The 23690-nt window shown below is 36.8% G+C and overlaps 1 protein-coding gene across 2 annotated transcripts in view; it reads left to right on the forward strand.

The window, feature by feature from the left end:
• Positions 1 to 22793, forward strand: part of DCP1A (decapping mRNA 1A) — a 34310-nt gene extending 11517 nt beyond the window's left edge. The window contains exons 4-10 of one of the 2 annotated variants that reach the window (XM_050904722.1): positions 1056 to 1122; positions 5935 to 6073; positions 10478 to 10597; positions 14720 to 15484; positions 18027 to 18092; positions 20174 to 20392; positions 22029 to 22793. In XM_050904722.1, the coding sequence (XP_050760679.1) occupies positions 1056 to 1122; positions 5935 to 6073; positions 10478 to 10597; positions 14720 to 15484; positions 18027 to 18092; positions 20174 to 20392; positions 22029 to 22109 (1457 nt within the window). In that variant the 3' untranslated portion in view covers positions 22110 to 22793. The remainder of the gene's footprint in view (positions 1 to 1055; positions 1123 to 5934; positions 6074 to 10477; positions 10598 to 14719; positions 15485 to 18026; positions 18093 to 20173; positions 20393 to 22028) is intronic. The other variant, XM_050904723.1, reaches the window with a different exon arrangement.
• Positions 22794 to 23690: the final 897 nt, after the last annotated feature.

Genomic DNA, 23690 nt, shown 5'->3' on the forward strand with positions numbered 1-23690 from the left:
AGATGAGTTTTAAAAGGCTAAAAGTGTCTTTTCAGAAATGAAAATATTTTAATGGTAACACATGTAAAGTGTCCAATTGCCTTTGATGTACTTGCACACTATGCAATGACAAACTTCATAGGTGAACCAAGATTTAAAATAACCTGCTTGTGAGTTGGATTAAATACAATTCTGAAGAGAGTTCTGCAGATTTGTTGTGTTGGCACAACTGTGGGGACAGTGAGGTGATGAGTATGTGCGTGGGTAAAAATGGCCTCTCTGAAGTGGGATTGCTGATGAAGAAATAGGGCATGGTACTACTGACAACATTTCTCCCTCTGATGGAGTATCTTTTAGCTCAGTGATCAGACTCTAACTCTGCCAACTTTCAGTGGAATTTTACTTATTCTGAAAGCCAGAATGGGACTTCGTGTCTTGCTGAGCTGGAACCCTTTTGCCCTCATTGCTTTGTCCTTGATACCCTCGAAGAGTAGGGTTCAATGTGAATCTAGTTTTAAGCTGCTCCATGAATGTGACAGTATGATTGGAGCTTTGGTGCTGCTTCCTTCCTATATAATTACTTCTCTTACAAAAAGAATTTGGAGAGGGAACCTTCCAGAGAGCCTCTGACTGAACTGTCACACTGTAATTCAAACTTCAATATTTTTGTTGAGCTTCAAAAATTGACAAATTTAAAAATGAGTGTTTAAAAAAGAGTATGGGTATTCTTTAGCCTAGTTTAAATGGTAAAGTCAGTAATTCAAAACAGAAGGTTGCAACTGTAGTAAGAAGGCATCTGGTAGTTAAAACTTTCATTTTCCTGCCACTTCTATTTACAAACAGTATCAACATTTTGTAGTTCTTGCATTTAATCTGACTGAAGTTGTATTTGTGTTTGCACATGTGCTGTTTCTGATTACTTTATAAATAGTAGTCGGTCACACACAATATTTGAGTGGAAATTGATGGTAACTCTTGTGTTGTAGATCTAATGGGCTGCTGGTTTTTTGCTTTTTTCCTATTGATTTGATTTTTTTAACCTTTGTCTTACACTTGCTTTTTTTCTTATTTTCAAGTGTCAATTTACAGTATCTGGTTTTACGACAAGAATGACTGTCATCGAATAGCAAAACTCATGGCTAAGTAAGTACTGTGGTCTTATTCTGTAATTCTTCTATGCAATACAGAAAAAAAAATTGAACCTATTAAACGCGTTTGGTTTTTTTTCTCACTCTCCTTAAATAGAAAAATACAACGTTCTTGCTGGTACCAGTTTTTTTAGTAATCAAAATGTTGTTTTGGTTTTTTTTTTTTAAAAAACTACAGCATTAAAATTTTCAGTTAAGTGGTAAAAAAAATCAGTGGAAGTATTAGTTGGCATTCTCCAAAGAAAGCAAGTATGAACACTGTTTATTATTTTATATTTTATTTTGTATAGGGATGCTGGCAAAACATCCTCTGATGCAGAAAGTGTAATCAAATAAATCGTGGCCGTGGTTTTTTGGTTGGTTTTGTGGCTTGGTGGTGGGCTGTTTTTTGTTTGGGTTTGTTTTCGTTGGTTTTTTTTAAGGCTTAGTTATTATTCCTGACTAAAGTGAAGAGATTGGAGAATAGTGGGAAAAGTAGGTGGAATCTTACAAATTTAAAGTGATGTTAGGAGAGTAAGCGAAACTGTGAAATAATAGCAGCTTGTTGTTGCTGATTTCTGGATTGATTTTTTTTTTATTTTTTTCCTTTCTTCCCCCCCCCCCCTTCGAGATAAAGTTGGTTTATAAAGCTGCCATGTCACTTGCTCTTATTTTGTAGTTCCAAGGGCTCCTAGAGATGTCATGCAGCAGGAGAATTTCTGAAGTGATCTCAATTTAAAGAAACCTTAAAAGACTGTGTTTGCAATAACACGGTTTTGTTAGTTTTTTTAAGCTGCTATCACTGTAGCAATGCAGTTAGCGTATCTGTACTGTAGATGGTTGTACTGCCACAGCTGAAGAGGGCTTCAGACTAGAGTACAGAAGTTTGAGTGAACAACAGAGGTCAAAGAAGGCTGGAACTGGTTGAGTTGGCAATGTGGCATAAAGATTTATTGATTGGACATTGACAGAATACAGACAGTTAAATTTTGCTGAGCTGGCTAGGACCTCACTTCAGTACGATTTTTAGTCTTTGCTGCCATTAACTTGGTTAAAGATGGTATAAGTGATCTTTGCTAGCCTAAGTGCTGTAGCAATAAGTCTTTCATCTGAGTGCTTTTTTTCCATAAAATCTTTCTTTATTATTAGGTTATGGAATGTCTGAATACTTCTAGTTCTTTTTTCCTTTAAAATTGTATATTGGTTTGGGGGTAACAAAAGTATTGGCAGAAGCCATTTCTATACTGAGAAGGGTATTTAGTGTATTTACTTGTATTTGTTGAAAAAGCACTGTAGAATGAAATCACACTTCACTTGGTACCACATGCTGTATAGCTTATGAGTATCTAAAGATTCATATTAGGGAAAATGAAATGAAGGCATTCTAGTTGCACATTACTATATGATGGAAAAGCTGCACTTCTGAGGCTGTTGTTACAAACTTGATGAAAAGCAGATTGATACTATTTTGCTGACATCTGTTTCCACAAACATCAAGCTTTCTCTCCCGCAAAATGGGTAGAAGGCAGTCAGAAGAAAAGTAAAAATGCTGATACTTCTGTCTGCTTCTCTATGAAGGAGACTGAAACTGCAGGAATTATTTCATCCTGGGATGAAAGATGTATTTAAGAAAACTTAAAATATACTCTTTAATTTAAAAAAATAAAATAAAATTGAATCTTAGAGAAGGAAAGCTGCATTTCAGTGCATGGTAGCAGGCTCCATCAGGCTTAGTTCAGTATATTTTGAAATATATATTTACATTGTCTTCCAAGTATTAATTTTGTTCCACAGTTTTTTGTCTTAGGTGGAAATTTGGATTTGCACCCTTTTGTTTAGGTGGGTTTTTTAATCACTGATAGGAAAGAGTACTGCCTTTATAGTACCTCAGAGCTTCAAAAACAGAACCATAAAAGGTTGCAAGGAGATTTGCATTCTCTTTCCTGCTGTTTGACTTGACCTTATTGTGCCAGACTGAGTTAACAAGATTGCAGGCCATCCATTTATATTTTGGTGGCTTATCTTTCAAAAGAAAAGTAAATTAGTGTTTGTAGACTTTGTAATCACAGACTTCACTTCTCACATTCTCTTTCTCTCTCTCCCCCACCCCTCCTGTGAGGTTGTGCCAGGTATATTTTCAATGCTATAACTACAGATATTCTTAAGCAAACTGTCACAGCAGCTCCTGTGTCCCCGAAGGAATGTGTGCCTCTTCTGCTATCTGATATAATGGAAACAAACAGCAGGCCTTGCCTAAAAAAGATTTAATCCTGGATTGCATACAGATCATGCTCAGTGTACAGATTTGCATTAGTTGACTTTTTTCCCCCAGCAAAGGTATTCAATTTACAGAATTTTTTTTTAATAGAATTCTAGAATTTTCTGAAATGAAAAAATTTTATGGGAGTGATCAAACTCCTAACTTTAGAAGGAATTAATTTGGGTCAAGTTAAGTCAAGATGATTGTTTATGAGGAATGAGCTTTCTAGAAGAAGTAGGACAGAAACTAGGGTTTTTCAAATCTTTGTGAAACTATTGCATTCTGACATGTAAATTTGTAGGGTTTTTTTTTTTATTTTTAGGTTAGTTTATAAGCTTGTTTTACACTGTTTCTACAGTCAGACCCAAACTGGCTTCTGAGATACAGGCAGCAAGCTAGAAGTGGGAGAGTATCTCAGAGTTTTGGGGCTATACCGTTTCACATTTACCCCATCGCCACCATCTGAATGTAACCTGCACAAGACAGAAGATGGAGGAAGAGCTATTAGACAGTTATCTACATGAGAACATAATTTGTTATTCTTCAAAAAAAAAAGTAAACTTTTTAAAAAGGTAACAAACATTTCATAATGGACAAAAGAAAAATATTATTAAATGTTTTTCAGAAATTTTTCTGAAACACTTCTGTGAAATGGATATACTCCTTGAAGATGTTTTGCTATGAGAACAATTAGTACTATTTTAATGGGAAGATGTTTTATTGAAACCTTCTGGACCAACTAGTTAAGAGCAGAAGGAGGGTCTCAAGACTGAAGCCTTTGCTTCACCTATCAGGCAGCACATGCATGACTTCAGTGGTCCAGGATTTTCCCTTTAACTGAAGTATTTATTTTTTCTGATACAATTATGCTGACACTTAAAATCTCAGCAAAGTATTCTGGTTCTTTTACCTTGCCCTTTTTCATCCCTAGCTTTGGAGTTGAGTTTAGACAGGTCCTAAGTCAGGACTGTATGACAGCGTGGGGTGCTAGAACAAAATATTCTCTCAAGGTGTTACCATAGAGACATTTGTACAGTATTGAGCTGCTTCATCCAAACAAGCACATGCTGCAGTTCTTAGAAATTGTCAGACAGAGTGTAGATTGGCCTCCCTATTCTGAGTTACGTTTGCAGGTGAATGCTTGCTTACAGAGAAAGCTGTACTAATAATGAGAAGCTGGTTAAACAAGCAGCTTGTATGATTAAAAATTTTCAAAGTAATTTTGAAAGCAACATTGAATTGTTAAAAGCCAAATCTAACCCTTCTTCAAATAAACACAGCTAAACTCTAGTGAAGTAAAGAGGCTTGGTTGCTAGAAAACTGGGAAGAAACTTCTAAGACTTGAACTATTTTTTTCCTCAGGAATGGCAACATAGAGGTGCATATAAATATCTAATTACAGCCTATAGAATCTAGAGTTTGTCCTGAATCCTAACTGACCCAAAGAAACTGGAGGCTGGGATGATTGACGCTTTCTGTGATTGTTATGATGGCACCTCTTGGCTCCCCCATCAGCCATCAGTTCCACAGCATGAGAGTTCTCAAGTGATATGCCAGCTCCAGAGCTCTGCCCTGTTTACAGTGCTTGTTTTTTCTTAACATATTTGATTAATGCAGGCTTAAAAAAGAAGGGATTACAGGCTGGTGTGTGTTTATTTCAAGAGGATAAGCTTTAGTGCATTGCACAGCCGTGTATATCTTGTGAACTGCGTATGGATTAGGAGTAGAAGTATATGCTGCCTTCACTTTTATTAATGAAACATACCAGGTACACATCTTCTTGCATATCTTAACCATCTTTTAAACTGAAGTTTTTTTGATACTTGAGGCAGGTAGGGGTGGAGTAGAAGGGGTGAATGAACCGTAGGCACCAAAGGCCAGAGGAAAAGACATGTTGTAGACCTGCAGGTAATTGGAATGACTACGGGGCAGCTAGAGAAGAAAATGGTTTGCCCTTCTTTCCAGAGCCTTAAGTGGGGGAGTAAGGGGTAACTTGCTCTAAGCCTCCTTGCAGACTGACTCCAGAGACATCTGGTGTGATCCAGCTCTCTTCTTTCCCACTGTCTGTCTTGTTGTATAATGGTAGGCCTCATCCTAAATTAGAACTGTTTTGTAATTTATTTTGTTGAACAACATGGCTTGATTTGGCTAAATATGGAAAAAATGCGTGTTAGGAAGTGAAGAGTAAAAAATGTATTTTACTCAGTCTGTGGTATAATACATGTGCTCTTTCTATAACACGTGCTTGGATGTCCACATATTTTATTGTAAAAATGTCTAAACATGACAGTTTTACAGAAGTAGTGTTTACTGTAGGCAAACTTTGTGAGAGACAGACCAGTGCTGTCTGTATTGGAGATAAATCGTACAGACCATTTGACAATTTGGCTTCTATAAACCTTGTAGCGAATAAAAGCTTGTGTAACTTTGGTCAACTATGTGTTAGGTTTTTGTTCAGGCAGAACAAAATGTGTTAATATGCTGGGAGTACATTTTTCTTCATTGCTTTTTGCAAGACATTAACTCTAGATAAAATTTTAAAATCCTGTTTCTCCTTTACTGTTATAGAGTGGTAGAACAAGAAACTCAGAGATCACAGCAAGTTTCCCAGGACAGAAAAAGTCCCAGCAGAACCAATGGCTGCAGTGAAAACAGGCCCATTGACATCCTGGAAATGCTTAGTAAAGCCAAGGATGAATATGAACGAGTAAGGAAATGTCTTGGGGTTGGGGCGGGGGGGGGGGGGGGGGTGTTCCTTCTTTTTTCTTTTTTTCTTCTCCCCCATCCCCCCCCCCAACCTTATGAACAAATAAAAACACTACTACTACTTCCAAATAAGGGGCTTAGGATGTCATATGGAGTCCACTGAAATAGCATGCCCTGTGATTTCTGAGAGAGAGATGATAGAGAATAATTCTTATATACTAAATTGTCCTGTGCAATACACTCTAACCCAAGATTGCAAAGTAGTGCACCTAATCCATAATTTAATGGGCCTGTATATTCTTATGTTTGAATTGCTACCTTCTGGGGGGAAAAAATACAATTTTAAAAACAGATACCTGGAGATGCAGACACAACAAAATATTTTTCGAAAACAGCTGCATGGGCTGCTTAATCTCAGTACTTATCTACTGTCTTGTTCTGTGAGATCATTGTCAAAGGAAGCGTGAACAAATAGGTATATATGTAACACTGTAGAAGAACATACCGCTGAACATGTCTGGTTTTGTGATCTTGAAGTTCCATTATTGTAAATATTCCTTATAGTGGCTGACACTTTGGTTTTTCAGTTTTTTCCTGTGTACTGAAAGTCACTGGAGAAGATCTGCTATGATTCATGCCATAATCAAGAGCATTCATTGAACTGTACACTGAAATGCTTTGGCATGTTGAATAATGTAACAGAAGCCCAGAAACTTTGTGAACTATCCCGTGGCTGTGATACAAGCACAGATGTACAATGACTTAGAGAGAAGGGGTAGTGTGGGGAAAAATTCGTATTTTAAAACAGTGTGGGATTTGCACGTTGCATGAATTCAAAAATACACTATTTCTGTAATTGTTACCTTAGTGGGCAACTTTTTGCCTACTTTTTCATTATTTTTCATTTTTAAGAAAGCCTATCTGGAAACTAGTTTTTAACACATCAGCTTGTGTTTTGTTTAAAGAGCAGGCATTCTCTGCCGTTGTTTCAGTAGCCATGTTTTCAGACTGGTATCTTGTTCCATGCCTCAAGTACACTATACTAGGAAACAGTCTCTGATTTCAGACAAGATAGGTTGACTACTGATCATGTGATCCAACTTGAAATGTAGCTTGATAGACCCATTTTAAAATGATTTCTCCTGCTGTGAGAAAATTTTGTCTTTGGGAATAGCAAATAACAATTGTACCCAATGTCAGTCTCAAAAGACATCTTGTGGTATTAGAGATTTAGTTATTCAGTACATTTGTAGACTCTATGAAGCATATTTTTAATAGCTGTAGACTAAGTATAACAATACTTTTCCCCTATCCTTCTGTTCCCCAGTTTACTACTTCTGTTCTGTCTACTGTGTGTCTATCCTTTTAATAAATTAATTGATTTCAGAAGGGTGAGTCTGGTATCTTTTGCCAGTGCTAAATTCACAAGTTTACATAATGGAGGAGAATATTAGTTGTCTTGGGAAAGAATTACGTTATATAATCATGAGGACCAAGTTCATACATGCAGGACAAATATAAAGGTAATATGTGGGAGATCCAAAAAAGGAAACAAAGATTCTGAACACACCTCTCCCCAAGTATAATAATACAAGAATGTGCAATAGTGAAGTAATGTGTGAGTATAACATTGCAGAGCTGTGGTATGGTTTTTGTTGCTGTACTGGTGGCAGAAGAGTTAGCACATTAGTAGAGTGCTTGACTCCTTCCAGAAGTTGCTTGTGCAGTAGGTCACAGCAGAGTTCCTTTGAGTACTTGGGACTTGAGTCTTTGTAGGATTCTAGATTGTTAGGTTGCAATGTGGGATGAGAAGAAAAGAATGAACATGTGGATTAAGTCTTGTATGAGCCAACTTAACTTGTCACTCTCTGATGTAGATTGAAGGCAGGTGAATGTGACAAATAATACAATATATTTGACCCAGGCTAGATACTAGTTTCTGAAAATCAGTAATGTGTTTTTTCAACGCTTTAAATACAGATTAAAAAAAATAAATAAATTGCTTCTGATTCTCTGAGCATCGATGCTGTTTGGGGAGAAGGTGTCTTTGTAGAAAGGCCAGCATTGAGGAAGCAGCAGCTTTTGTGAGAGCACAGAAAGAAGCATCAAAACCTGAATGACTCATCTTTCAATGTTGTATCAATTGAGAAGGATTTGAAGAATTTGAAGGCTTCTGGGGAAGAAAAAAAAACCCCAAAACAAAAAAAAAAGAAAACACACACCACAAGAACTCACTGTCTTGGTAGTGCCCTCAGGGTGTGATGAAGCCTTTGTCCCTCTTTGTCCTTGGAATATTGGATAATACACATTTCCAACAGATGGCTCTTAAAAATTACTCGGGATATTCCAGCTTCTCCTCTCCTAATTTTCAGATCTCTTTCATGTGAGAGTACTGAAAAGCTTTTGCTAGAAACAAAGTTCCTAAGCATCATGGATGCTTGTCTACTCTGTAGACAAGTAAAATACTGATAACCAGGCAACAGTATGCAGGTTTTGTGGTGGACAGTCAATGTCTGTGGTGCCTGTAGTAGAATAGGGAAATATGCAGGGCGTGCACTACAGTAGAGCTACTATATAATTGAGGTTTTTTGTGTCTTGATCTTGATTTGTTCTTGGGGGGGGGGGGGTTGTTTCTTGATACTCTTAGAACACTAGTGAAACTAGAAAAATTACTTAATTTCCTTTTTGTGTGTATGTGAACTGTAAACCAAATCTGTTCAACATAATCCCATAGCCTGCTATGATTGTAGTTATGTAGAAGTTGCCAGATAAACAGAATTGAGCAATGTTGGTCACATTTCAAGCAAACTTCTTTGGAGAATGTTCTGTTGACCACCTCAGCTTTAGCCACAAACCTCTGGCACATTAATTTTGGAACTCCTTGTAGCCAAGGTGTGTCAATGTTAACATGATTAAGTAACCAACTTGTTTTAAAGATGGCTTCTTGAGAGACCTTTCCTGTCTTAATTCTTTTTTTAAATTATTTTATGGCACTTGGTAATTACACATGAATTTGTATTTAGGAGCAGAAAGTACTTATCTGCCTGGTACATTCCAGATGGATCATACAGTAATCCTTGTGTGCAGCCCACATGAGATTGGCAGAGTGTCAGCATGAGAAGGGGGCAGAGAGAGTGAAAAAGAGATTTATGAAGGTCTGAGTGATTTAATCTAGGATTCCAAATCAGCTTAATCCTTCAAGTACTCACTACATCAAGTCCATATGTGAAAATGAATGAATTCTGAGATTATTTTTTTAATGAAGTGAATGGATGCTTTTTATAGTGTGGTGTTTTGTGTGTGTGTTTCAGTATGAGCACGGAAGCATACTGCAGCTCATCCTCTAGCGAAAAGAAAACCGCTTTGTCTGATTTTGTAACCACAAGACATCCAGCGTTTCAGGCACAAAGAGTTTTGACCTTCAAGTTAGTGGCTAAAAGTCGGAAAGATGGGAGAAGTTGCTTCTCACCTCTGTCCCTAAATCACAATATATAGTCTTGATTTTGTATTTATTGTTTTCAATTAGAAATTGAAAACAAAAGAATAATAAAGCTCAGATTGTTTTTTAACTTGTTGCTAAAAGGTTTAACCCATATTTTGCTGCTGTGGGTAAGTGACCAGAGCAATCACCATGTGTTGTGCTAGTGTTCAGCTCTATCGTATGCATAGGGTGTAGTGTACCTATTGAAAGCTAGACTGTTCTACAGTTTGTTTTTTTTCACTGGTGATTCAAACTGTAATACAATTTCTATATTCGTTTATGTACATATTTAATACAGATGAAAGTCAACTTGATCTGTAAACATACTGTTGGTTATAATGCAACTCTCTTGTCTGTTTTTGCCTTGTTCACAGAAAACCAAATTAACACCTTCTGAAAATACATGTACACGGTTAATTAAATCTGGTGGAAATAAGTTGGTGACAAGCTCTCTTTCCAGCCACTTAGAATGATTTCTGACAGGAGTTTTTTTCTAAGCTGTTTCTAGTTTGGGTTCTTGATTTAATGAAGTGTAGCAAACTTCCTCGTTAGCAGCTAACGCAAATAAAGGATGTGAAAAGCCTGCCTTTTTTTTTTTTTAATAATTTTCTTTCTTGGTGAAAAAAGTATAAAGCCAGTTGTTCTTTTTGTTCTCTCTCTCTCTCTCTCTCTCTCTCTCTCTCTCTTTCTCTCTCGCTCTCAAATAATAAAGAGTAAAAGCTTTATGACTACATACCAGATGGTGGATGTCTTGGTATGATTTTTATTTCCAAAAATTTGTGAATTCCACAGTGTCTTACAAAAATCAGTACTCTCTCTATCGTCTGTATTTCAGTCAAAGTGCCATGTAAACAAGATTGTAGTAGTGGGTAAATATAGACTTAAGCTCATGTATTTGTGTTTGTTTTGGTTTCCCCCTCCCAGAATCAGATTAGTGACTTAAGTATTATATCAAGTTCTGGAATGCAACAAAATGCAAATCCTCCAAAGCCAGAAAGCACAGAGCCTTCAGAACAAAAAACTTCATTACAAGTGCAAGAGCAGGTATGTTTCATCCAACCCTAGATAAGGTGCTTTTTTTTTCATTTAGTACTTTGGTTTGGTACCAAAATATTTTTTTCTTAGAATGCCTGCAGTGTTGTCTGCTGAATGTATTATTGCTTTAAATAAATGAATGAGTTTGAAGAGTTTAGGATCCTAAATTCTGTCTTTTGACTTAACATTTAAAAATATGAGGCTATGTCCACACTACTGTGAATATCTAAGTATGTTTAAATGGGCTAACTTGGATTCTGGAAGTCAGTCTGTGGTAATACGCAGGATGACTTGCGGAGCCAGGAAGCAAGAAAAAATTACCTCTGCCACATTATTGGACTGAATATGGCATCAGTTAGCTGTACACATTGTTGCAGTCTTTCACGCATGAACTGAAGCCCCATTTTCTCATGTCTGAGACATTTACTTAAGGTTTGTCTGTGCTGCCTTCAAAGCTACAGCTACAGTCCTGCTAACTTACATCAACAGTGAATTGCTAGCCAAGAAATGGCAAGTGCTTCAGTCATGGCAGCACTGAATTCTCTTTGGCATAACTGAAAATGTGTTTATCTATCTTCTCGCACACTTCTGTAGCTTGCATTGAACCTCTGCTTGTATGACTGTTTAGTAATGATATCAGTCAGCTTGGCTGATTCCTTCATACTTAGACTGTGGAAAAAGTGTGTTTGGTTTTGTGTTGGTTTGCTTTGGGTTTTTTTGTTTTGTTTGGGGTGGGGGAGGAGTGTTTGGAGTTTTTTTTCTTATGTTAAGAACTTTTTGACAGTATATTCCTTCCTCTGCAGGAAGGGAAATATTGGGGGGGGGGGGGGGGGGGCGGGAATTCAGTGGTGTTGGGGAGGGATGTTGCTCAAACTGTAGTAATACGAGTGTTGAGATCTGTTTCAGGTAAGATACAACATGTTGAATCAACATGTATCCAAATATTTACAAATTCTAAAGCTCGGTGTTACTACTGTGATTAAAGTTTAAACCACAGTAAAAATGCTAGTGAACATAACCTCTGCTTCATGTAAATGTTGTCTTTGAACCACAGGAAACTTACTACAAAATACTTAGTGTCATCGCTGGAGTGGCTGGAATAGGTAGCAATAGTTCAGTATTTGGCTCCATTTTCTAGTAAGCATTTCTGCACAAGGAAGCTGTAGCTTCATACAAGACTTCTTAGAGATAAATTTAGGGGGGAAAAAAAAAATTCTGTAATAACTAAATTCCGTGTAACACCTAAGTAACTTGGGCCTGCTTGCAGTGCCACCCAGTGGGCATGGAAAGGTCAGTAGTGGTTCTGCTCAGAAAATACCCCACTGAGGTAAGCTGCAAGGCCTGCCTCCTGTCCTTGCTATAGTTTGCTGTTGTGTTTCTGATCCAATAAACCACCGTGTCTGAAAAATGAAATGCCCTATGAAAATGTGTGCAACCTTGCACTTAATACTTGTAAACAAAATACTTAGTAGTAGTAATAATTTCTAGTACAAGTTAGGGCTAGGGTCTGGGCAGCAGGAATCTGTTTTAGGCAATGGGCTAGTAACAGTTAATGAATGAAACTGAGGGATGGGGAGTTTGCTGGGATTATTTGCTGTCACAGCCCCCTCTACTCCCTCAGTAGCACCTCTGCTTTTGGATCAGCATGAGTGATAGACTGACCCCTGGCAGCAAGCTCTGCTTGCTGTATGCCTGGTCTTGGGACCTGGCAGCAGGGTTGCCTGAGGCTTTGTTTTAAAAGAAGATATTTTCTTTTGGGTCACTCTGTGTAGACTGTACACAATCAGCTGAAGTGCCCCGCCTGACAGCACATGGAATTGCAGAACAGAAATCAAATAACTAGTAAAGGAAAAATTGGAAAGATAAGATCCTAACAAATTGCTCTGAAGTAATTAAAGGGAAACAGTTGATTTATAGAACAGGTGAAATGGCATATTTTTAATTCTGTTGAGCTATTTAAAATAATAGCTGCAGATATACTGGAAAAAATTAGTTTGGTAACGTAAGTGATAACAATCCTGTAAAGCTAGTTAACTGGGTTCAAATATCACAAATGTGTTTGTTCTTAATCACATTTTTAGTAGCATGGACAACTGGAAGACCACTGGAAAAACATTCCATTTCAAGTGTAAAAATACATTTTTCATCTAATCGAAACAGGTGACCAGTGAAATTAAAAACCAGTGTATATATAAGTACAGTGAGATTCCTAACCCCCCTCCAAAATGTCACACTTGTATGTTGATTGACTAATTTCATTTCATGCTAAAGATATCACGGTTTTGGGAACAAAAATAAATGTCTTCTCTGTGATATTCTGAAGTTCAAGTTTTTTATCTTGGTAGTTCAAAATGAAAATCAGTTGTATCATGAAATGCTTTTCTGCCAGCAATCGGTAAAACTGAACCAGAACACTGAAATTAAACTGTATAGTGCCAGCTCTGACTGCTAATTCATGTTTCAATATATCTGAAATGATTCCTGGAGAAACCCTCTGAGCAGCACTCTGTTCCTATCAAGTAAAGTGATCACGTTGCCTTTTTGCAGCCCCTGCTGATAAGGGTCTTCATAACACACTGAGTTGATGATACGCTCAAAATATACTTCAGCCAGAGATGGGACAGGCAAAAGATGTGTTTTATACTTCAGGCTGGAAGTTAACTTCATGTTTGAGACTGTATCCTCGTAAGGGGCTAGTCTGACTTGGATCAGAGCATGGTAGAGATTTGTTTTACTTGAATATTGTAATGTATTGGTAAAGGAAAGCTAGTCAATTTATCATACTGAAGTGAAAAGCTGGGTTTGAAGTGAGATGGAATAGTGATTTTTGTCTTAATGGAATCTTTACAGTTGAAGGACAGGTCTCCAGAACAGTAAGATCAGTGGAGAAAAGTAAGAACAACTTTCTAGGAGACATTCCTAACATAATTAACAAGGTTTATAAACTACAGAATGTCTCAGCTGCAAAATGAAAGTGTGCCTGACTTTAAGCTAGCTAAAAGTGAATAACAACAATGGCAGTAGAGATTAGTAACCTGGGCAGAAGTCAATATAATTTCAAGCTCAAGGGGTTTTTTTGTTACGCTACTTGCATGCTACCTGTACTGCCATACCTTCACTGCTGTTGTCTGTGCTAGTAAAATTAGAGCTAGCATAGTAATGTCATGGTGCAGTAGTTGTCATTGTAAAATAGCATCTTTGTTCAGACATACCATCAGAATACACTGGAATTGTGCTGCAGGCCATTCAGTCTTCTGAACAGAATGTTGTATTTTAGTCCAGCTGTTTTACATAACTTCTGGTCCTGTGCAACCTTAAAAAAAAAAAAAGCGGGAAAATTTTGAGATTAAGGGTGTTAATAGCTGTTTCTTTTCTCTTTAGTGAAACACATTTTTAAATATTTTCAGCAAAATATTAAGAAGATGATATCCTTAAAAGCAGATTTTTCTAACAATGTCAGTGGTGTAGGCTAGATGTATATTTTTGGGAGAGGCTAAAGGACCAGTAGATGTAACTGTGTGTATATATACACACTTTTCAAGAAGATAGATATATGTATTATACACACATATGTTTAGGTTTATACAGTTTCTTTTACCTATTGTAACATCTATTGCATTGTTAATGAAAAGGGTGACAAGAACTGTCTAGGCACGTATTGCTAGATCAGTTGTGTACCTTCAGGTTTCTCTGTTCCTTTCCCATCTTTTAGGCCATTTAATTATTTCCAACTCCATAAATTCTATGTGGATTTTGTTCAACATGTATGTTCTCCCCCCCTCCGAAGTGCCTTGTGTAGTTAGGACTTATCGATCATGGCAGGTGCCATCTTAATGACAGAATCAATAGCCTTCCTCCTTCTTTACTACTAGCACACAGTCTGTCCATAGAAGGCTGTAGAGAAAAAGCTTACATAGATGTTATAGTTACATAGCTTACATAGATGTTCCTTGTAAATGAAATTTATTTCAAAATTCCTGTAAATTGGGCACACTAGATATCCAAACTGTATTTTAAATGCATTTGACCTAGTTGTCTTTCATAGTTTTCTTGAAACTATAATAGACCGTGTGAGATGCACAGTGGTATGTGTATTTCTAAATTGAAAACTTCCTTTTCCCCTCTTTCTAGCCATTTCAGTCAAGGCAGAAGCATCTGACTTTGGAGGAACTGTTTGGAACCTCTGTACCAAAGGAACAGCCCACAGCTCCGTATCCCAATCCAGAGAGGATGGAGAAGTTGCAGACTGACACCTCTGCCAGAGAGCAGCACAGTTTGCTCTTGCCTTTTTCCTTTGACCAGTCAACAGTAATACAACAATCACTAGGGAAATCTGAAAGTCCAAGCGTTAAAACCAGTGCCAATACTTTGAATCAGCAGGAATGTTTAACACCTATGCTAATACCTCCAGCTTCAGTTTCCCAGCCTGATATAAAAAATGTTTCAAGCTATTCAGTTCATTTAAGCCCTGTTCTTAATTCAGCCTCGACAGTGGAAGCTGCCCCTGCTCAGATGCTTCCTGGCCTAAAACAAAACAACAGTATGATGCAAGTTATGCAGCAAGCTGCCAAGCAGATATCCCCACTAGTGAATCAGCTGCCATCTGAAGTGAACCACGCTCCACAAAATCTAATGGCTGGCCAAAGCCAGCTTATAGCACCCTTGACATCAACAAATACAGGAACTGTCTCAAATACATCCCATACAAGTGTTGATCTTCTCCAGAAACTCAGGTTGACCCCACAGCATGACCAAATGCAACAGCAGTCTCTCACTAAGACTTCCTTAACACCAAACGTCTCTGCCTCTGTTGGCCAACTTGCAACACCAGAAAGCTTCAAAGAATCTCACAGTAAGCCATCAACCTTGAACAGCAAGATAATCTCTCCCCTTCAGGTAATCTGTGGGATTTTATATCCATGAAGCTTTAGACTGTTTTTAGACTAGATGTATTTTTCATTGGAAAATATGCTGTTATATATTAGCCTTTTAAAAATAATTAAGGACTTGCACTGTGTGATATTGATTGAATTGCTAACTTAGAAATCCAGTTCCATTAGTTTTATATCATTAGCATCTGCTATCAGTGACAGACCTGTCTGTAGAGGAGGAGGTTTTTCAAGCTGGTGCTGTTAGGGGATGAATAAGTCCTAAAGAATTCATCTGTACTTGTGTCAGAAAAATACTGCTAAGAACTGCTGATCTGAGAAGGGACAGAAGGTTACAGACTGATCAGTGTTATGAGAGTTGATGCTGTGGAAGTCTGTACCTTCTTTGAAGGTACAAAATTAACAGTTTCCTGTTTCTGTTTTGGATGTTTTGTACTCCTTCAATTTTGACCCTCTTCTGCTGGGGATACCTGTGGGCTACATTGAGATATTGTTAGTTATTTAGTAAAATGGATTGTAAACTGATTTGTTTTGTCTAGTTGACCACCTTGGTTTGTTTTATCCTAGTATTGCTTACAAAGGACCTCTTAAACTTTTTATTTCTTGGAGGGGAGTCTATTGTCTATGCCTTAATACAAGCCACAGCAGTAAATTTGTTTTGAGAGACTAGGTGAAAATGTCACTGCTAGTCTGTAAGGTTAATGCATGTGGCTTTGTGTTATAAATTATTTTCTATCAATTAGTGTTGCTCTGCTGTATAATTGGCTACCTCAGTAGTAAGGAGTGAGTTGGGGTTATTGGATTTCTTTTTTCTCCAAAGGGAGTAACTTTCTGTAGTGCCCACCTCTGAGGTTATCTAAAGACTTCTCTTCGTTCTGTTGCATTTTTATTTTATTTTATTTACATTCATGCAGACTAAGTGTGTCGTTTTGCATCTTGGATACAGTGATAATGCAAGAATAAAAAACACCAAACAAAACTACTTACAGCTACATCTGCATGAATTTCCTAATGTTTATTATTATCCAGTGCTTGCCACTGGGTTTTAACAAGATCTTTCGTAGCCCTGTCTGGGTCAGCTGCTACTCTTTGCTATGAATATGGTGATGACTTACTCATAACAGAGATCTAATCAAATGCTCAACTCTTCAGCCTGTAACTTGTCCTAAGCATTATTTTAGAATACCCTGTATTTTTCAAGTGTTGCTTTTCTGTCCTCAGAAGAGTTATCCCTGTCTTAATGTTTAAGAAATGGGTGTGTTTTCATTGTACTGTCTAATTAGCTTATTTCTGATCTACTGCTGTTCTTGAAAATTTTCAAGAAGGCTGTGACTGCTACGTGCTAGGATTATTTTACTAGCAATCACCTTTTTGAGATGTTTGGACTGATTGATTTTGCAGAGGGAGGAGGAGGTCCCAGTACAGCATTGAGCAGCTGTCTTGATCTAGTATTGAAGAACTGTACATTCTGAGCAGTATTTTTCTTTCGTGTGCTACTAAACCTTGGTACAGATTTGACTGAAGATTGTGACATCTTTGAGCATTTAGAAAAGCTGGCTGGGTTTCTCCATAACTGACCTTGACTGCGTTTATTCAATGTCTGTTTGATAGCCTTGGGAATTAGCTCTTCATATGCCAGTCTTATACCCTTTTTTCCTTCCGCCATGTCCACTGTGTGTACGTATTTTCATTAGACAAAATTCTCCATAGTCCAAATATACTGTCAAACTAGCAAAAGACTTCTTAACTCTTGTGTAATTAGACTTTAAGAATTCGATCTTGTGCTTGTTACCACTTCATAAAGCTAATTTTATTTTTGTCGTTAAGGACTATCAATTCCCTGAGTGTTTTTCCTTGCAGTTCAAGTAAACTAAGTACTGTCTGTTGTGAAGAGTTTTTTTTCCTGTTCTATGTTGCCAAGAGGTATTCCAAATGGCTATAACAAGCCTTTTGAAGAATGCCACAGGAATTTACTGAAGTAACTTATCTACATGCCTTTTATTGTGTTTTCTAATATTTTATAATACTTGAATTTCATGGTATTATAGTCTTGAAATCTGACTAAAGAAATATCTGGATGCTGTTTGTAAAGGTATAAAATATTTCTGAAATTCTATCAGAAAACAGCATTTAATTTTTGTGAAGGTGATTAGATAAAACTCCTAGGAAAAAATACTGAATTTAACCTTCCTGACAATTTACCAAACTGATTACAAGGTACTGAACTCTTCACTTTGTAGCATTTGTTTTGTTCCCAGTTTCAGTGTTGTAATGTTTAGATTTTTTTTTTTAACTGTAGTGGTCTTTCTTCAGAAGTGTTTTGTTATGGCTTTACAGGTTTGCTGTAATATTGAAAGCATAAAACATAAATTCAAATCTTCCCTCTTTTTCCAACTTCCCATTTATTATATCAGTTTTACAAAATGGATCAAATTAAATCTAAAATCTGTTGAAATTTGCATTTTTGTGCTTTCATAAAAACAGAGAACCACCACTGGAAAGTGAGCTGTGGATGCTAACTTGTGAATTATGCTTTGTTTTTAACTTAGACTGTACAACAAAACAAGGAATCAGAAGTATTTCCACAGCCAAAGACTTTGTCTAAAGCAAGTCAAGTAAGTGAATAAGTACCTCTGCTAATTTTTTGTTGGTTTTCTAAAAAAAAAAAAGGGAAAAAAAAAAAAAGAAAAAAAAGGGGGGGGTAAAACTGTGGTAAGCAATTGGTATCTCAAACAGTCATTGCCCACTGACCATATTTAAAATGCTGTTACGAAGCGGGAACAAGCTGTATTGAAGCAAGGGGGAGTTTCTGTAGACTGCTATGAATGAGTACACTTTTTTGTTGTACAGTGCCTCTTATTGTTGGTGGTAATGCAGAAATGAGAATACATTTTTGCATCTGCAATCTTGCATTGAGTTTGCATCATTTTAACTGTTTTTTGTCTTGTAAGCAAGCAGTACTAATGCTATAATATTGCCGTAGGGTTTATTAGCCTTAGCCCAACCTTAAGCACCACAGAGGCATAAAATGCAATCCTTGCCTTACTGTCTCTTTCAGTTTTCCTGAGATACCTTGTATTTTATAAAAAAGATACCTAAGGAAAAAAATGGAAGATAGAGGAAGAAAAGAATAACAAGCATTTGTTATTGCAAAGCTTCCTAATAGCAAGTTTTAGTGATCTAAATACAGATTTAACATGATTAGAACTGCCTTGAATAACAGTTCAGAATAATAATATAAAATTTCAGGTTGCAGTTAAAAAAATAACTGGTAATAGTCAAGTCTTCAAGAACTGTTTTTAATTACCTTTTTGGTATGTATTCTTTTCAGGATACCATCTGTAATTTAATTCTACTTTACCCACCCCCTCCTTTTTCAAATCTGTTAAATTGCCTCATTCTTGTCTAACTTGCACTACATAAAAGCAGTTTTAGTAGCATGCCCAGATCTGATTGTGAAGGCAGTAAAAATGGTCCTGCTTAAAGTAAAATGCTGTTTTAGCTACTGGCCTGCTATAAGGCAAGCTATACAGTCTGTTCATGACACATTTAGTAAATAATTATATAAATAAAAGCATTTTACATGGATTTTGGAATTTTAAGAAACTTGTGCATGTTGTGTGGTCAACTGCATTTGTTGGTTTAAACACATTGTCTTCAGCTGAAATCCCACGCTGTAAGTCTTCACAGTTTTGACTACAACAAAATCAATTTACTAGTTCTATTGTTGTTGATGTTGTTATATACGCATTAGCTTTAGATGGCTTTGCAGGTTTTTTTTCTTCTGAAGATTTTTGATTATCCAAGGGGACCTCTTTCTGCTGACGTATCAAACATCTTTACATGCTTTCTTTTGAGTGAGATTGGCTTGTTTATTTTCTTTTTTTTTTTTCCACCAAGTTGGTCATTCTGGAAGCCTGAGCAAGATGTAGATTATCATACTGAATAATAATTGCAGTTATCGAGAGATGTCAGAGTTGCTCAAAGCTGATGTTTATTCATGTCCACTTTATGCAAATATAATATTCCTATACATTTGCAATTTATGTTTAAAAGGAAAAGTGGTAAAGGCAGTGTGTGGATTTCTATAATGAAATGAACACAGACCTGTGGAAGAATGAGGTGGGAAGATAGTCCTCAAAATATTCCTGTCCCTCCTCCCCCCAAGGGAAAATGTACTTAGAATGAGAATATTTCTGTGTACTCCAATGCTTTAATTACAGTTCATCAGTCATTTTAAATATCTTTGAGATACTTTACTTCAAATTATAAGTGTATTTGTTGGAGACCGTAGAAGCAGGGGGGCAGAAAGCAGGACTAGCCTTTCTGTAAACTCCTAAGGAAAATAATAATCTGCAAAACAACTACAGGCTCCTTTGATTACTTAGGTGAAAAGCTCATCTTTTATTCTATGTGATATGTTTCAAAAATCCTGGAAGGTAGCAACCACATGAGGAGGAAAGAGTCTGCATACAAGAATACTGAAGACTGTTGCCTTCTTCAGCTTTTTAAAATGAGAATTACTATTGATATTAATCTTCATAGGTAGATATTTCTTCATTAAAAGCAGCTATTCTGTAATATCTGACTGAATAATAGTGGCTACAATTTTTTTTTTATGCTCGTCTCTTCAGCCTTTATAGCAGCATTCATTCTTATTGGACACGGTGCTTATTAATTTTCTGTTCTTTTACAGGTTGCACCTCCGCAGTTTGTTACAGCCACAACTACAGTAACTCCTTCAATCCTCTTGTCTCCTAGTGTTTTTCAGCAATCAGCTACAAAAGCTACTGAAGTGGAGAATAAAGCCAATTCTTCTTCGCCTTTAACACTTGGAACAACAGAAATTCAGACTATGCCTCCTACTGTTCTCAGTAGGTCTCAGCTTCAAGAAGCACTGATACATCTAATAAAGGTCCTGTCTTTACAGAGCTCAATTCCTGAGGGATGGGGTTCCAAGTACAGTAGCCAGTACTGAGAAATTCTGTACCCCTATAACTCCTTTTGCCCTGAAACATTACAAAAGTTGTTCCTTTCTGTTGGAAGCGGTAGATTACTCCACACTGTACATATAGTATGGCACAGCTTGCTCCTTTTGGTTGCAAGATGGAGGACTTGGAAGGACAGAGCTGTACATCAGATGTGTCCTTTCACATCCATATGAGTTTGTGGACAAGTGAGGAAAAAGTTGCACTAGTAGAAGTCCTGGTATGGGGATGGGGGGGGTGTTTTTGTTGTCTTTGTAAGTGTTCCTGCTTTCCTGTGTCCAGTTCCCTAGAACTGTTCCTGATCTTTAACTGAAGTATGTGTCTTTGAAATGGAAATTGCAAAGTTCTAGTTCCGCTATTTCTAGGCACTAAAAAGTTCAGTTGAATTAAATCTATGATGTTGCAAGTAGCTATGCATTGAGATCATTTTGACCTCTAATGTCACGGTGAAGTTGCCATGAATGACAAATCATTCTTTGTTAACTCAGGATTCTCTTGTCTCCTCCATGCTGATGTTAGTAGAGCTTACACCCAAAATGCAAGTCTAGAAACAACAAACAATATCTTCCCCGTGGTAAAGTTGTTAGGACAAAAAGGGGCCACTACCAGATTGCATCATTAGCTAGGTTGCCTGATTTTATCTATGTTGTTCCTTTTTGCATAACCTTTTTGTGTATTGGTGTGTGTGTGGGGGGGGTTTCTCTTTGAAGATTTAAACTAGCTTACTTGTAAGTCTTGCAACTGAGCTCAACTGCCAGAAGTCTTATTCTCATTAGAGACATGGCGCACTGGTTCTCACCCAGTAGTCTGAAGAACATCATTGTGGTGACTTTAGAGTCACCTGATTGGAGACCTGATTGGAATATTTGTCTCCAGTCCTCTCTTTATATAGAGAGCAAGCTGAATGAAGACCAAAATAGGCATACCCTGCAGCATGGGAGTACTTGCACAGCACTGCAAGCAGGATACCAAATTTGCTGTGCGGATCGTGTAAAAAGAATATTACATCTTCAAGCTAGCTGATTAGATGCCAGTTTTGTAAACTTGTCATTTGAAGGAATTAGACTCAAGAAATATCTCTAAATATTGTCTATAGATTAAATTAATTCACTTCCCAGTCATGCTTCAACATGAGAATTCTTGTATAACACACTGCAATCCCTTTCAGGCTGGTCTGACAGACAGAAATAACATTACTTCTGACACTCATGCAGACTTTATTTGGGAGCCTGTACACAGGATGGAATTCTCTAAAGAAAAGGTTTGGACTCTGGAGGGAAGTGAAATTATGTGGGCAAGGCTGACCTAGTGACCCCTGTTTTGTTTGTTTGAGCATCCAGTGTGCTTAGTGATCTCTTTAGCTGTCTTACCAGCTTCATGGTTCAAAGTCTGTATGTTGTCCAAAAAGCATTGCCTTTTGTACAAGTACGCAGCTAGTTCCCTTCTTTTAACTCTCAGATAGCTAGCACTATAAGGAATCTTATGCACAACTTAAATGGCAGTAAATTAAACTTTTTTTGCATCTTTTTACTAATGTTTCTAATGTGTTTTTTTTTCCTGCAGAATGATTCCCGTTTTCTCAGCACTATTCATGAAGTCTACTTGCAAGTCCTAACCAAGAATACAGACAACATTAAGCTATAATTGAAGCTAAATCTACTTAAAATATATCCATTTTAGAAACAATTATGCCTCGTCTATAAAACTAATATTTTTGTAAAAGAATATTTAGTTTTCAATGTCTTGAATTTGAACCTGTTAGGAAAGACTATTCCTTAAATACTTGCGAAAGTAATGTTCTCAGAAGTGATCTAGGTTTTCACTGTGATCATCACCAGCAAACCTTTGTTTTTATTGGGGAGGGAACTTAAGTTGCATTTGAGCTCTCATTAGCATTAAGTGAATGTGCAAATGTTTGCTCTGGCTTTCATTCCTAGCTGTATTCACTGTTCAAGGATTACAGACTGAATACTATTTAAACCAGCAAATAGATAGTACAGTACACTACGCCACACCGGAACAAAATTCAGTTGTGGGAACCTAGCTCCAGTTTGAAGAACTGAGGGAAAGGAGAGCAAAATGCCTTGTGATTAAGTTGGCAGGTGTAGGGAAGGAATGGATCTGGAAGCCAGGCCTTTGGAGCTAAATCTTTAACAAAAGGTTTAAAATGTGATTTGCTCAATACATTGACAGTCTCTAGCTAATGCACATAAATTCATCTTCTAAATATTCCTTTACTCTTATTTGCTTCTATGTTGCTGACATTAAACAAGTATCCAAGTAAGTAAGGCCATTTTCTCTAAAAAGGAAAAATTTGAAATATGCAAAATCCTCAGTGATTGTATCTTTTTTTTTTTTTTAAGCAACAGAGTAGTTCTGTTGCATGTTCAAGTTGTCTTGTTTTACATTTATAGTTAGGAGACTGCCACTGGAAGACCCTCTTCCTGTTCACCAGTGTTTGATATAATTTAAATACTTTGTTTCCCTTTTAGCTTAAGGATGGACCATGTCATAGTTGGCTTTCATTCCTCAGTTGCATTGGAACTGCAGTGTTGAAAACTATGCAGATGGGGAGCAAATGCATGCTTTTCTTCTGTTGCCCTCTCCCCAAATTTAGTGCACACTTCATAGTCTGAAGTTTATTTAATTAAATGTTACTGCTTCTTATATGTGATTTAGTAATTCACTAATGTAAGAATTTAACTGGATACTTTCCCATTTGAAATCAGAAAATTTCTAATTATAGTTTCTTATGCTGCTGTGTTGATTTACCCATGGCTTGTATTTATTTCTTAAAGGCATGTAAAGGTAATTAATAAGACTTCAGGTCCCAACTTTCTCCAGCAATAGTATTTTTAAAGGATGCTTTTCCAGTAGAAAAGTTTTGGTTTATTGAGTAAAAACATAATCTGTAGTGAGTCATGATGCACTGCTTCTTCCTTTTCCCTCAAGCACTATTGAAATATGAAGAAAAAAATTGTTTGGCTCCTTACAACATATATGTATGTATATATATATCCTAAGGATTAGTTAATGTTGACATAGTCAAGGTGCATGGTCATTTCATTGGAAACTAGTAATTGAGCTTTAATTGTGACTTGTTCACAAATCAGTATGTTTTAGATACAACAAATATTTACTTTTTTATGTATTCGATCTATTTTAGTTTTTTCGTAGCTTTTTAGTGTAAAATATATTTTGTGTAGCACTACCTGCCTTCTGAAA

Source organism: Gymnogyps californianus, chromosome 13 (genome assembly GCF_018139145.2).
Source record: "Gymnogyps californianus isolate 813 chromosome 13, ASM1813914v2, whole genome shotgun sequence".
Classification (NCBI taxonomy): domain Eukaryota; kingdom Metazoa; phylum Chordata; class Aves; order Accipitriformes; family Cathartidae; genus Gymnogyps; species Gymnogyps californianus.